The sequence below is a fragment of the Schistocerca americana genome, chromosome X, assembly GCF_021461395.2.
Source record: "Schistocerca americana isolate TAMUIC-IGC-003095 chromosome X, iqSchAmer2.1, whole genome shotgun sequence".
Taxonomy (NCBI): domain Eukaryota; kingdom Metazoa; phylum Arthropoda; class Insecta; order Orthoptera; family Acrididae; genus Schistocerca; species Schistocerca americana.
In genome coordinates this window covers 329867517-329880908 of record NC_060130.1, presented here as the reverse complement: position 1 = coordinate 329880908, position 13392 = coordinate 329867517, and the positions used below count along the sequence as shown (strand labels likewise).

Genomic DNA, 13392 nt, shown 5'->3' with positions numbered 1-13392 from the left:
ACCGAATTCTGGCTCTGGGGTACCCAGAGGCCACTTGGATGGGCCTCGACTGACCACGATATTCTCCGGATCTGAAGACTGCGATTCCTTTCTGTGAGACTGTACTGAAGACAAGGCGTACAGTAATGACCCTATAACCGTTATTCAGCTGAAAACAGCCATTCGGGAGGTCGTCGAGATCCTCGATATTCCGACACGTCAGCGAGCCATGCAGAATTTCGCTATTCGTCTGCACCTCACAGCGTGGCAATGATGGCAGACGTATGGAACATATCATAACGTAAATCCTAATATCTGTAGCTACGTTTACATACTTAATAAAGTGTGTGCCGTAGTTTGTAACTAATTTACGTTTTCTCTTCTCATATAGTTCAATAATTGTCGCCCTAACTTCTAATACTTTGTTGCATCATTTTAATCATGGTATTAACTTTTTATTCTTTTTCATCTGCAGTTTTTCTCCATCTGATTTTAATCCCCTTATGTTTTAACTGTGATTTAAATTCTTCCGTTTTACCATTTTGTATTTTTCATGTTCCTCCATGTATTATTTCTATTCATTTTGACTGATTTACTGTAATCCCTACTTTTGCTTGAATCTAAATCTGTGTTTTTTGTCCATACTTCACTTAGTTATACAAACATGTAAAACACTCTATCAGCATCCAAAATACGTACGTCTTCCTCCGAAAAATAAATTTGACTACATTGCACAGATAATATAAACGTCTTTTGTTTTGTAACAGTTACGGATTTTGAAACGTTTAAATACCATAATTAAATAATTAAAATAGCGTGTACAAAGATTGCAAATGTAAAGAGAATAATAATAAAAATGATAACAAATAAACTGTAATTAAAATAACAGCAAGATTAGCAATAAAAAGTAATACTTACCCCAATTAATTGAATAATTATCTAAGTTATTCCAATAAAAGCCTGAAAAATACAAATTTTAAAAGCTCACAACAGGATTCTAACCCAAAACCTTCAACATGTCATGTATGTCTTAATCACTACACTACGCTGACACTTCAGAAAATAGTATTATACGCATTTGTATCGAACTATTCTTTCGCATTGCAGTTGCTCACCTTTGGGAAAACAGTGATAAATGTTGCCGTTTTTCAAGTAGTATTAATGCATTGTGCCACGCAGCAACTACTGACACTTGCTCATATTGACACGAAAAAGCTATTTTCGTTTGATGCGCACCACAACGTACGTGTTCAGATGAATGCACAGAAATTACTGTTACAGTACCTGTGTGGCGCCAGAGTTCGCATTGGCGTCTGGGAATTTTTTCTCGCCAGGGGTTAGAATGGAATTTCTCCTTTTTATATATACCTCGAATGTAGCCACACATTGTTCTTTCCGTAGGTGTCGGACACGGTGGTGGAACCGTACAACGCGACGCTGTCAGTGAATAAGCTGGTGGAGATTACAGACCAGACTTATTGCATTGACAATGAGGCACTGTACAACATATGCTTCCGGACGCTGAAGGTGCCTAATCCCAGCTATAGCGACCTCAACCACCTCGTCTCACTCACAATGTCAGGAGTCACAACGTGTCTCAGGTACGACTATTAATAAACAGGAATAACTGTTAATGGCTGCGATGTCTCACTTTTCTCGTCACGGTTAAAGGTGTGTTCAGCCAAATTTGTATTTCCATTTTCGCACAGCATAATTCGCAGCACCTGGATAAGAATACTGATTAGACTATCGAAACAGTACGAAAATGGATACAAACTCGGCTGAAAAAATACAGCATTTTTCTCTTTCCCCCCCTCTCTTTCCCCCCCTCTCTTTCCCCCCTCTCTTTCCCCCCCTCTCTTTCCCCCCTCTCTTTCCCCCCTCTCTTTCCCCCCTCTCTTTCCCCCCTCTCTTTCCCCCCTCTCTTTCCCCCCTCTCTTTCCCCCCTCTCTTTCCCCCCTCTCTTTCCCCCCTCTCTTTCCCCCCTCTCTTTCCCCCCTCTCTTTCCCCCCTCTCTTTCCCCCCTCTCTTTCCCCCCTCTCTTTCCCCCCTCTCTTTCCCCCCTCTCTTTCCCCCCTCTCTTTCCCCCCTCTCTTTCCCCCCTCTCTTTCCCCCCTCTCTTTCCCCCCTCTCTTTCCCCCCTCTCTTTCCCCCCTCTCTTTCCCCCCTCTCTTTCCCCCCTCTCTTTCCCCCCTCTCTTTCCCCCCTCTCTTTCCCCCCTCTCTTTCCCCCCTCTCTTTCCCCCCTCTCTTTCCCCCCTCTCTTTCCCCCCTCTCTTTCCCCCCTCTCTTTCCCCCCTCTCTTTCCCCCCTCTCTTTCCCCCCTCTCTTTCCCCCCTCTCTTTCCCCCCTCTCTTTCCCCCCTCTCTTTCCCCCCTCTCTTTCCCCCCTCTCTTTCCCCCCTCTCTTTCCCCCCTCTCTTTCCCCCCCCCTCTCTTTCCCCCCCCCTCTCTTTCCCCCCCCCTCTCTTTCCCCCCCCCTCTCTTTCCCCCCCCTCTCTCTTTCCCCCCCTCTCTCTTTCCCCCCCTCTCTTTCCCCCCCCCCTCTTTCCCCCCCCTCTCTTTCCCCCCCCCCTCTCTTTCCGCCCCCCCCTCTCTTCCGCCCCCCCCTCTCTTCCGCCCCCCCCCTCTCTTCCGCCCCCCCCTCTTTCCCCGCCCCCCCCCCTCTTTCCCCGCCCCCCCCCCTCTTTCCCCGCCCCCCCCCCTCTTTCCCCGCCCCCCCCCCTCTTTCCCCGCCCCCCCCCCCTCTTTCCCCGCCCCCCCCTCTTTCCCCGCCCCCCCCTCTTTCCCCGCCCCCCCCTCTTTCCCCGCCCCCCCCTCTTTTTCCCCGCCCCCCCCTCTTTCCCCGCCCCCCCCCCTCTTTTTCCCCGCCCCCCCCCCTCTTTTTCCCCGCCCCCCCCCTCTTTTTCCCCGCCCCCCCCCCTCTTTTTCCCCGCCCCCCCCCTCTTTTTCCCCGCCCCCCCCCCCTCTTTTTCCCCGCCCCCCCCCCTCTTTTTCCCCGCCCCCCCCCCTCTTTTTCCCCGCCCCCCCCCTCTTTTTCCCCGCCCCCCCCTCTTTTTCCCCGCCCCCCCCTCTTTTTCCCCGCCCCCCCTCTTTTTCCCCGCCCCCCCCCCTCTTTTTCCCCGCCCCCCCCCCTCTTTTTCCCCGCCCCCCCCCCTCTTTTTCCCCGCCCCCCCCCCTCTTTTTCCCCGCCCCCCCCCTCTTTTTCCCCGCCCCCCCCCCCTCTTTTTCCCCGCCCCCCCCCCTCTTTTTCCCCGCCCCCCCCTCTTTTTCCCCGCCCCCCCCTCTTTTTCCCCGCCCCCCCCCCTCTTTTTCCCCGCCCCCCCCTCTTTTTCCCCGCCCCCCCCTCTTTTTCCCCGCCCCCCCCCCTCTTTTTCCCCGCCCCCCCCTCTTTTTCCCCGCCCCCCCCCTCTTTTTCCCCGCCCCCCCCCTCTCTTTCCCCGCCCCCCTCTCTTTCCCCGCCCCCCTCTCTTTCCCCGCCCCCCTCTCTTTCCCCGCCCCCCTCTCTTTCCCCGCCCCCCTCTCTTTCCCCGCCCCCCTCTCTTTCCCCGCCCCCCTCTCTTTCCCCGCCCCCTCTCTTTCCCCGCCCCCTCTCTTTCCCCGCCCCCTCTCTTTCCCCGCCCCCTCTCTTTCCCCGCCCCCTCTCTTTCCCCGCCCCCTCTCTTTCCCCGCCCCCTCTCTTTCCCCGCCCCCTCTCTTTCCCCGCCCCCTCTCTTCCCCCCGCCCCCAAAGGTATTCTCCAACCAATGCCAATGTTAATGCATCATCCTCATTTTATGTCGGTCTTTTCTGATGATAAATCGACGCACTGTTGCTGCTAATGCATCCTTAATTACGTATCCATCTTGGTAGTCTTCTCAAATTTTTCTTGGTTGTCTAGGAAATTTGTATTAGACGTTTCCCACTCACCCTTCTCGATGCATGTATGGCGTGCGATGTAGGACAAAATAGTGCGGTAGGGTGTTCATACATTTCTTGACCCTGGTGTGAAGTGCGGAAATGTAATAGTAATCGAACATGACATAGGTTAGCGTCGAATACATAGTATCAAGCTTATCCGGCGTAAGTGTTATAATGAATTGATAAAGTACTTTATATTTCCTATGCTGTATTTATACTTCCAAAATTTGTAAATAGTTTTCACAATGATTGAATTCATTTTCCTGTCCAATAAGGTATGTAGGTAACCAAGCATTACCAGTTAATCATTTCGCAATCAAAAATTTGAGATAGTCTTATATGTTGATAGGACACATTAGAGGCATCAAGTAACAGTAAACTTCGAAATAGAGGAATGTGTGTGGTGGTAAAAATTGTAAAGGTGAGCAAGGCTTGAGTACTGTAAGCAGGTTACAGTGAATATACGTTGATGAAATTAGAGACGGTCTCCTCAAAAGACGACTAACGGGTTACAGAGCTGCCTCTTAAGATTCTGCTAGTGATACCATTTCACAGAACGTATGACAAACAGGTATCACATATAACGTTGGTCTACTAAAAGTATATAAACAGTAGAATGATGGTATGCCAACAAATAGGAAAAATGTATAAAGATTATCGCTATTGATGTTTTTCCTTTGGCATATTGATACATCGTTGTCACTTGTACAGGTTCCCTGGGCAGCTGAATGCAGACCTGCGTAAGCTTGCTGTGAACATGGTTCCTTTCCCGCGTCTGCACTTCTTCATGCCGGGCTTCGCTCCGCTTACATCACGCGGTTCACAGCAATACCGCGCGCTCACCGTGTCGGAGCTCACACAGCAAATGTTTGACGCCAAGAACATGATGGCCGCCTGTGATCCAAAGCACGGGCGATACCTCACCGTTGCCGCGATCTTCCGCGGTCGCATGTCCGTAAAGGAGGTAAGTTACGGGCTCTTCTAAGTGTATGTAAACCTAAAAAGTTCAGACAAATAACAAATTTAAACAGACATGTTGATAACAGAAAACATATTTCAGCCTTTGATTGTTTTGAGAAACAGGTGAAACACGCTGCTGCTGTTGTGTTTTCGTCGACCATCTCGTCACATTTTGCATTGGTACTTATCTGTTAAGGCATGTGTACGCGAGTGCTTATGTTTGCAGGCATTTTTACGTACACCTCTGTCGGATTCCCTTGGCGCAATTACTAGCTCCCTACTATAGAAGTCAATCGTATATTCCCTCGACTGGTCAATTTTCCATGGGTGGCGTTCATTCACAAACTTAAAAAGATCTCACTGTCAGCATTAACTTTCTAAATTACTTACAAAATTGGCAGTTCCGGTTTCTGGAACATAGCTCAACAGAACATGTCAACTAACATTTATGCTCTTATTCATAAAATAGTCTGTACTGCTGTAAAATTCAGAGCTGAGCAGAGCGTGGCAAATTGATTATACTTCTGCCTTCTAAAATGTGTAGTACGATCTGGCTGTAAGTAATACAATTGACAATGATCGTTAACTGTTGAATGGAGCAAACTACCACAATACGCTTAAATCAGACAGCGACTGCAGCTGCTGTGAACGTGTGGTGCAGTGAGGGAAATTCACTCTGAAGATTCCTTGTGCTGGTGCTCCGAAATGCTCATCAAGCACATGGAGAAATTTCGAATTCAGTGGCCAGCATGGCTCTGCATCGTGTTCAACGATTGACGTCCATATCCTCGTTCGGATCAACTTCGCGCCCAGACTCATTGGTCAAAGCTCAAATACACTTACCTCCAACATGACAAAGATTACACTTCTCTGCTCCACGGCACCCGAAGGAATTCTGCTAATCTCGTCCACGACAGAAAACTGAGTCCCCACTTTCTCAAACGTTATGCAAGTCCACGAACACGACGTGTGAATTATGTGCCAAAACGTTAAGAACCACCAATCGAAAATGGTAGTGGTCTCTTGCGCCAATTACACATCACCCCTTGTACTGTACAGCCTTCTTCCAAAAGCTGGGGAAAAACTATATCCCCATGCTAGCATATCTCGAGGCATCGAACATGAGTTCACTGTAAAGTTTCCTGACGTCACGATCGGTGTCCGTAGACACACCTATTTAGCGTGCACGGGAAACAGTGGCATCGGAAAAACGCAACAGCCCTCCGAGAGACACAGCGTCAGGCGTACAGCAGAGCCACCCCATTTCGGATATTTCGGGGACATGTTTTCACATGTCCAGCTGATAACGGTCTTGCAGGGACATCCTGTGGAAACATGAGGATCCCTGCAGAAACGATGGAATGAACATATCCTTGGCCAAGAGAAATTGTCAGTGCATCGGCTTTTTGCAGCTCGGCGAAAGCAGTCGTCAAGAGTTCTGCCTCTGGCCTATGGAACAATACGCTGTGGCGCGCTCTGGGCTCACCGCTTGCCGTAGGCAGTGGACCTCCCATCACCCATCACCTCTCCAGTGCCTTAAGCCATGTCCTCTGCCTCTGCTTCCGCTGTGCTGACCAGTCGCCCTTCACTCTGTCGATACCTATTCTCAAGACCCATTGTGTTCTCCGAAGTGGAATCAGTAAAACTCATCTGCCACAGCCATGGCTTCCGACAAAGCAAGCGCTCAGTTCCATCAGCTCTAAAAACTTCACGCATCTACCTAACATTTAGTTCAGGGTTACAATCACAGACAACTCTCTTTACTAGCCTCATTGACCATAGAGCCTTCCTAACCTAATGAAAGTACCTTAAATGTATGTGTCTGCTTGAATGAACAATTAAAGCGGAAGAAAGGCAGGACCGAAAGACTTGCCGTCTTTAAATTTTTCTGTATGTTGTGTAGTTTTTGGAGTGTCGTCTTCTGAAACAGAGGTACTTACGAAGAACACTGTATCATTTCCATCGTCATATTACAAGCTACCAAGATTACATTCGATATAGTCATCAAGGTAACAAATTAACGCAGTGTAGTGTTCTAAATCTTAATGAGATTTAAGGGAAGGAAGTGGTAGTTTGAAGTGGTATGACGTAGCAAAACTGAGGACGCCAGTAATAACGTGTCAGATTAGTTCATTTATTCACAACTGCCAACAAACCTGCCAGTAATTGACCTAGTCCCGTTTTCGCTTAATGTGGGCACATTTTCACAGCTGTGAAATCCACCAATGAAGATGGGCCATAGAACATGTGTACATGTGATGCTCTTAAAAATGACATATGCGGAGGCATGTAAGTGTCAGTAATGTGTCGTTTCATATTGTAGCTGCCATTTGCGTGAGGCCATGTGAATTAATTGATGAAATTCTATGTGTATAATGTCGTTGCGTTTCTGTGTTCCACTACAAATGACGAAAGGCTGAAATAGCTTCCGGACATTCTATAAACATAATTTGAAGTCAACATTGTCCACAACCATCGTTCCAGTTTAAACTGAAATGAACAAAAATGCTGTATCGTCATAATCGTAAACAGCACGAAGCGTTCCTAATGTGATTTTCCACAATGATATGTTAGATGCTGCAAAGAGTTTTCGTGATATAGATAGTAAATCGAAAAAATTGCTGTCTATCGCCGAGTTAATGGATTTCTCTAAACCTTCCCCCCCACCCCCACCCCCACCCCCCAAACTCGGCTAATGTGAAAACTAATCTCCCAGATCTCCCAGGATGGTGAGAGAGACGTCGTTCCCCTATCATCTACTGCTCTTAACGTGATGCTGCTACTTAGAATAGCATTTCAGCAATCTTGGCAGACAACAGCTACTGGCTCATTAAAACTGTTTTGGTCTCTGTAGGAACGGATTGGCACAGGGCGATATGGATTCCACTGAACATAAAACTGCGTTACTCATACACAGATTAAACAAGTGTGGCAGGGGCCTTCGTAGTCCAGTGAAAAATTACCAACGAGTGTTGCACGATGCGCAAATATTTCATTTTTGCTGTGTTTCTGTTGATAATGATTTGCTTACGTAACTGGTGACTCGGGTAAATGCGGAACCAAAAGGCTAAAACCAACACCTAAAAGTAAAGAGTTTCTAAGCTTATATCAAAGTTCTATCCTCGTTGATAAGTAACAAAGGCAGATATACCAATCCATCTCTAACGTCTAGCTGTCCCAGAAGCATGTGTCTATCCCAAACGCGATTGCGAAGTGCATTTCACTAATTGTAAAATATTCAAAGGACAGCAATCCGGTCATACGGCGAATGTCCCAGTATGTGGTCTGATTGAGACAAGTATATTATTGTTTAAATCATCGCTCGTATGGTCAGTCTGTCTTACCTCTACCTTTCTCAGCTGTTACTTACTAACGATAATTGTGATTAGATCTTAATCACGTTTATTCCTATCACATAGCTAATTCACTGGAGCGGTTTGGCCAACAGAACTTACCTCCCACTCCTGGCGAACCACTGTCTAACGTCCCCCGCTGCATGAGGATGAAGGATTCGTCGGAGCCAGGGGTCTGTCTGGTATGAACTCTTGCAATACTAGCAAAGAAGACAGCAGACCACCAGCCAAGTACGATCAGCGAACTTCTACTGTCTTTACCTGGAGTGCTGAAAATCGGCTTCCACTTAGTGTCATTCAAATGTCAAATTTTTAAAGTGCATGGGACACCTGTACCCCTAATACTATGCATGTATAGAGCTACCACAAAATGTCTTTCATATGAGCCGACAACCAAACAAATGTATATGGTCGTATTTTTGATGTAAAAATAGGCGCTATAACTACCTCAAGTACTATAGGCAAAGACAGTGTGAATGACATGGTGAGTGAATCTTAGAAGAATTTGTAAAGTGCTAAATCGAAAATATTTTGTAGAAACAGCATATACAGGTATGATGCATCTCTTCATGCTAGACTAACCCCTGCAAGTATATCTTATCTGCATAACTACTGCAATCCACATCAGTTTGAATCTGCAGTTTTATTTATTCCGTGGTCTTCCGCTACAGCTTCTACACTCCTTTTTTTCCCCTCCTGCATCAAACTAAAAATTTGTTGATGCATTACTATTTGTCCCATCAACCGATTCTTTTAGTCAAGCAAGAAATTTAGTTTCCCCCGATTTGATTAGTGTACATTATTGGTTACTTGATCTACCCATATAATCTTCAGCATTCTTCTGTAGCACCACATTAAACACGCTGACTGCCACAAGGCCACATTTGGCGCGCCAGGGCCGCTGACAGCGCGCCCACCAATGGCCTCTTGGCAGTCAATGTACTGAATGTGGCGCTACAGAAGAATGCTGAAGATTATATGTGTAGATCGAGTAACTAATAATGCAATTAATCAAATTGGGGAAACTAAATTTAAGAGTTAACTTGCCTAAAAGAAAGAAACGTTGATGAGAGAGCGGCAGTCAACATGTTAACAAGCTGTGTTCCTTACAAGTCACTTCCTTTACAGGTTGAACTCACGTCAAATATCTTCTGGAAAGGGAAAATAATTTCTAATTTTGAAATTGGTTTTAGGTGTAGACAAATTTCTTTCCGAAATGCTTTCCTTGCTACAGCCATTTCGTATTTTATATGATCTATAATTCAACCATCATCAGTTACTTAGCTGCCAAAATAGCAAACCCCATTTTTTAATCCTATTCCCTCAGCGTCACTTCATTAAATGTTACACCACTTCCTTTGTTTCACTTTTATTGATGATCATATTATAATTACCCTTTCTAGGCACTATGCATTCTGTTCAAACTGCCGTTCAGTCGCTAGCCTTAATTGACAAAATTACAGGCTCATTAGAAAATCTGTTTCCATTTCTTCTCCTTCAACTTTAATTGCCTCTCCAAAATTCTCCTTGATTTCCTCTACTTGCTCAATGTGCGCATTAAATATTGTGAATAGACTACCTCCCCTCTCTCTCTCTCTCTCTCTCTCTCTCTCTCTCTCTCTCTCTCTCTCTCTCTCAGCAACTGCAGCCTGATTTCTGTGCAAGTTAATAATGACATTTCGCTTCCTATCTTTCAACTGAGCTGCCTTCATAATTTAAAAAAGTTTATTCCAGTCAACATTGTAAATCAACAAATGCCATAAACGTAGATTCGCCTTTCTTCAACCTATCGTTCAAGAAAATCGGCAAGTATAGCGCTACGAACTTCCAAATTTCTCTCGATAGCCTAAATTATCTCAGAGGATACCTTCAACCACTGTTTCTATTCAGCTTTAAATAATTGCTTTTGTAACTATGGCTTGCTGTACTGGTTGTACTTTCGTCAACGTAATATCATCGATGCATTTTTCAGTACATAAGCTGTTCAAAGCCTGTTGTCTTCCATTTTCATTAGGTATTAGGGCATATGCTGATACAGCATGGACGTATTACATCAAGGTGAACTGTTAAGAGGCATTTACCGTGTACAGATAACCACAGCACGAGTGACAGTAATTTGTACTTGCGACATACAACTCGACACAGGATGCGCACACGTAAATGCTCAGATATCTCCTACATATATTCTAGTGCACATCAAACAACTGACGTATGAAACAAAATTAGATACATATTTGCGAAATGTCTTGGAGTTCAATCAAAAAAGTCTCTACTTTCCAGTCTAGAAATATTTTTTCTATTTGCTACTTCGCATTTTTTTGGGCAAAATTTTAGTTTATTCTGACATAGCATTTTCAGGCGATTTTTAAAAAATTTATTCGAAAATTATAATTCGATATTTATTAACGAACATCTCCATTTAATAATTCAGAATTTTATTGAGAGTGCGTAAAATTTGCTGATAGCCAGATCATAACCAACGTCTTAAAAATAACGAGACTGGTAACCTATCGGATCTCAAAATTGTATACTTAAGAAGGAAATCGAAGACCATCTTCCAAGGTGGTCTTGTCAGTATTATAATGGACTTGTTATTCTGCCAAATTGACACTATTAACACAAGTTTATGTAGAACATACGCTGTTGTCCCAGTGAAAGCACCCGAAATTGTTTACAGGTGGACGAGCAGATGCTGAGCATGCAGAACAAGAACAGCAACTGCTTCGCAGAGTGGATCCCTAACAACGTGAAGACGGCCGTGTGCGACATTCCGCCCAAGGGCCTCAGCATGTCCTCTACGTTCATCGGCAACACAACGGCCATACAGGTAAAAAAAAATAAAGAACTAAAACGGTGAGTCCAAAGCACGCTGAAAACTAATACTCACAATGTGGTCCATATTAAATAAAAAGAGTGCAAATATTGTTAACGAAGTGTGAAATCCATTCGCTTATAGCGCACTGCAACGTGGCGGACGGCAGCTTCATGTAAGTCATATAACCGCTCCACCACTTTACTCGCATACTTTATTAACACTGGAATACCTCTGATAGTAAAATCTCATAGGCTCGATGCGTACGAACGAGTCAGCAATGTGCTCGGAACGTCAGATATTGTTTCGGTACATGCATGGCCTCATAATACCGGTAATCCCACAGTAACAGTAGTTTGTATGGCAACGGGTATGGACGTAGGCAGAAGAAAGCAAATAGATAATGCTCTCCCCCGGGATCTAGTCATTTGCTGGTTATAGCAATTCCACGTTTTTAACACGTACAATCATAGACAAAAAAAACTGACGGCCGGTCGACCGGCCGCCACAGAGACCAAGTCCGAGTCGTTCACTTCAGGTGGCCAATAAAACTGACCGCCTCTGACAATGCTAAGTCCGGCCATCTGCACAATATGGCAACGCTTTAAGATGCGGAAGTTTCAGGAACAAGTGTTGTGTACCCACGAGATACTCTGCGGTCGCGTTAGCCCGTGGGCTAGTGGTAATCGTCGTGCATTCTAAACTTAGTCGTCTAAAGTTATGAATATCGAAGATAACTCGCATCACATTCCGCCCACTTGTAATAAAAAATACTTTCAGAAACAATTACGCAGGACAGCTCGTGGTTGCGTCGCTATCAATGCAGCCTATGCTCGAACGTTTCCTCGCGATGCATCAGCAACCGGCCACCGGCCAGACGCCACCCGCCGCCTGAAATCGGCCGCCGCCAAGTTGAACGCGGCGCCACGCTGTCGGTGTATGTATCAACCGTCATTTTCGAATTTGGAGTTCTAGTTGTCATCTTGCAGTTAAGCATTGGATTTTGCACACTTCAAAATCATGAACTACCGTTAAGCATTGTAAAATTAGGTCGCAAGTGGAAAGAGGTGTGACATCTGCAACACAATACCTTACTTTAGGTATAACAGGGGGGTGAATGCAGAACAGGTAGCTCGAAAGATTTGAACTGTATGTGGAGCGAATGCTTTTGGGAAATATGCGCCAGAAAAAGATATTCTTGTTTCAACAAAGATCTTTCTAGCATGATTGATTTTCCACATTAAGAAAGTCTTGACTACTGAAAGTGATGAATTACCATATACCCACCATACGAAATTTGCATTCAACAGGCAATCTTCAGAAGTTTGGTGTAGGAATCCTGCACGCTCTAATTCGAAACAACTGAAATCAACGAAGTAACTATTACTGCAGTTTTGCTTGAACATCATCAGGTCGCTCATTGCACATTCCTATGCAATACTGTTACTGGTGACGAGTTATGAAGCCTTTATCGTTAACTTCCTAACAAGAAATGAAAAACTGAGCCCCCAAAAGACGTAAATTCGGGAAGAGAGTAGTGTGAACATAATACTTTCCATCTGGTAGCTCCAAAAGTGCAGTTTGCTCTACGAATTCTTCCCCAAGGGTGTGTCCATCATAGCTGGAATTTGTTGCCAACAATTGACACCTTTCGATCGCAGTGTAAGAAAATCGACTGACAAAACATAACCGCATGTGCTAATGCATGATAACGCACTCTGTTAATTTGAGACAGAAAACTATCCAGGAGATTGATAGTCATCTCTCAGGCACTTGTCCCTCTCATCGTATACTCGTAAAATTTTACCTTTCCCGCTCTTCATCGATCAACCGTCAAGGCAATTCATTTCTAGACGAAAATGCTCTTTAAATTACACTGGTTTAATAACTTTGTTAGAGCCAGTAGGTTTCTACAGACGTAGAATTTGGAAACAACTTCAGCGTTGTTATACTGTGAAAGGATATACTGTTGCTGATATAACTGCGTTTTCCATTACTTTATTGAAGACAACTGTAATCATCAAAGAGAAAGTAAATATTCACTTCACTAATACAAATTAAATTCAACTTACTACGGAAACATCACGACGGCAGTTTACCTTAATAAAGCATTACATGCCTGTAAGACGACTGTGCCTATTTTAACACAAATTAATAGTATATTACCGACTTTTGATCTCGAAAAGGTCTCTATTTGCTTCATGTCTTGTATCATACTCAAATATTATGAAAATGTGGCGGATCATAGGTAGAATTATGTTTTCACAGCAACAAAAAATATGTCGGCAGAAAATAAGAGTGGTATTACGAATTTTTCAGTACCATAAGGTTTTCGTTCTGACACTAAGGGGCTCTGAAAGTAGCAAGACGAATTTTCTCGAGCGTTCTTA

At 44.8% G+C, this 13392-nt stretch overlaps 1 protein-coding gene across 1 annotated transcript in view; it reads left to right on the top strand.

Moving 5' to 3' along the window:
- LOC124556002 (tubulin beta chain-like) overlaps positions 1 to 13392 on the top strand; it is a 115694-nt gene that overhangs the window by 78510 nt on the left and 23792 nt on the right. Inside the window, exons 5-7 of the mRNA XM_047130044.1 lie at positions 1381 to 1580; positions 4589 to 4841; positions 10868 to 11017. Of these exons, the coding sequence (XP_046986000.1) occupies positions 1381 to 1580; positions 4589 to 4841; positions 10868 to 11017 (603 nt within the window). The remainder of the gene's footprint in view (positions 1 to 1380; positions 1581 to 4588; positions 4842 to 10867; positions 11018 to 13392) is intronic.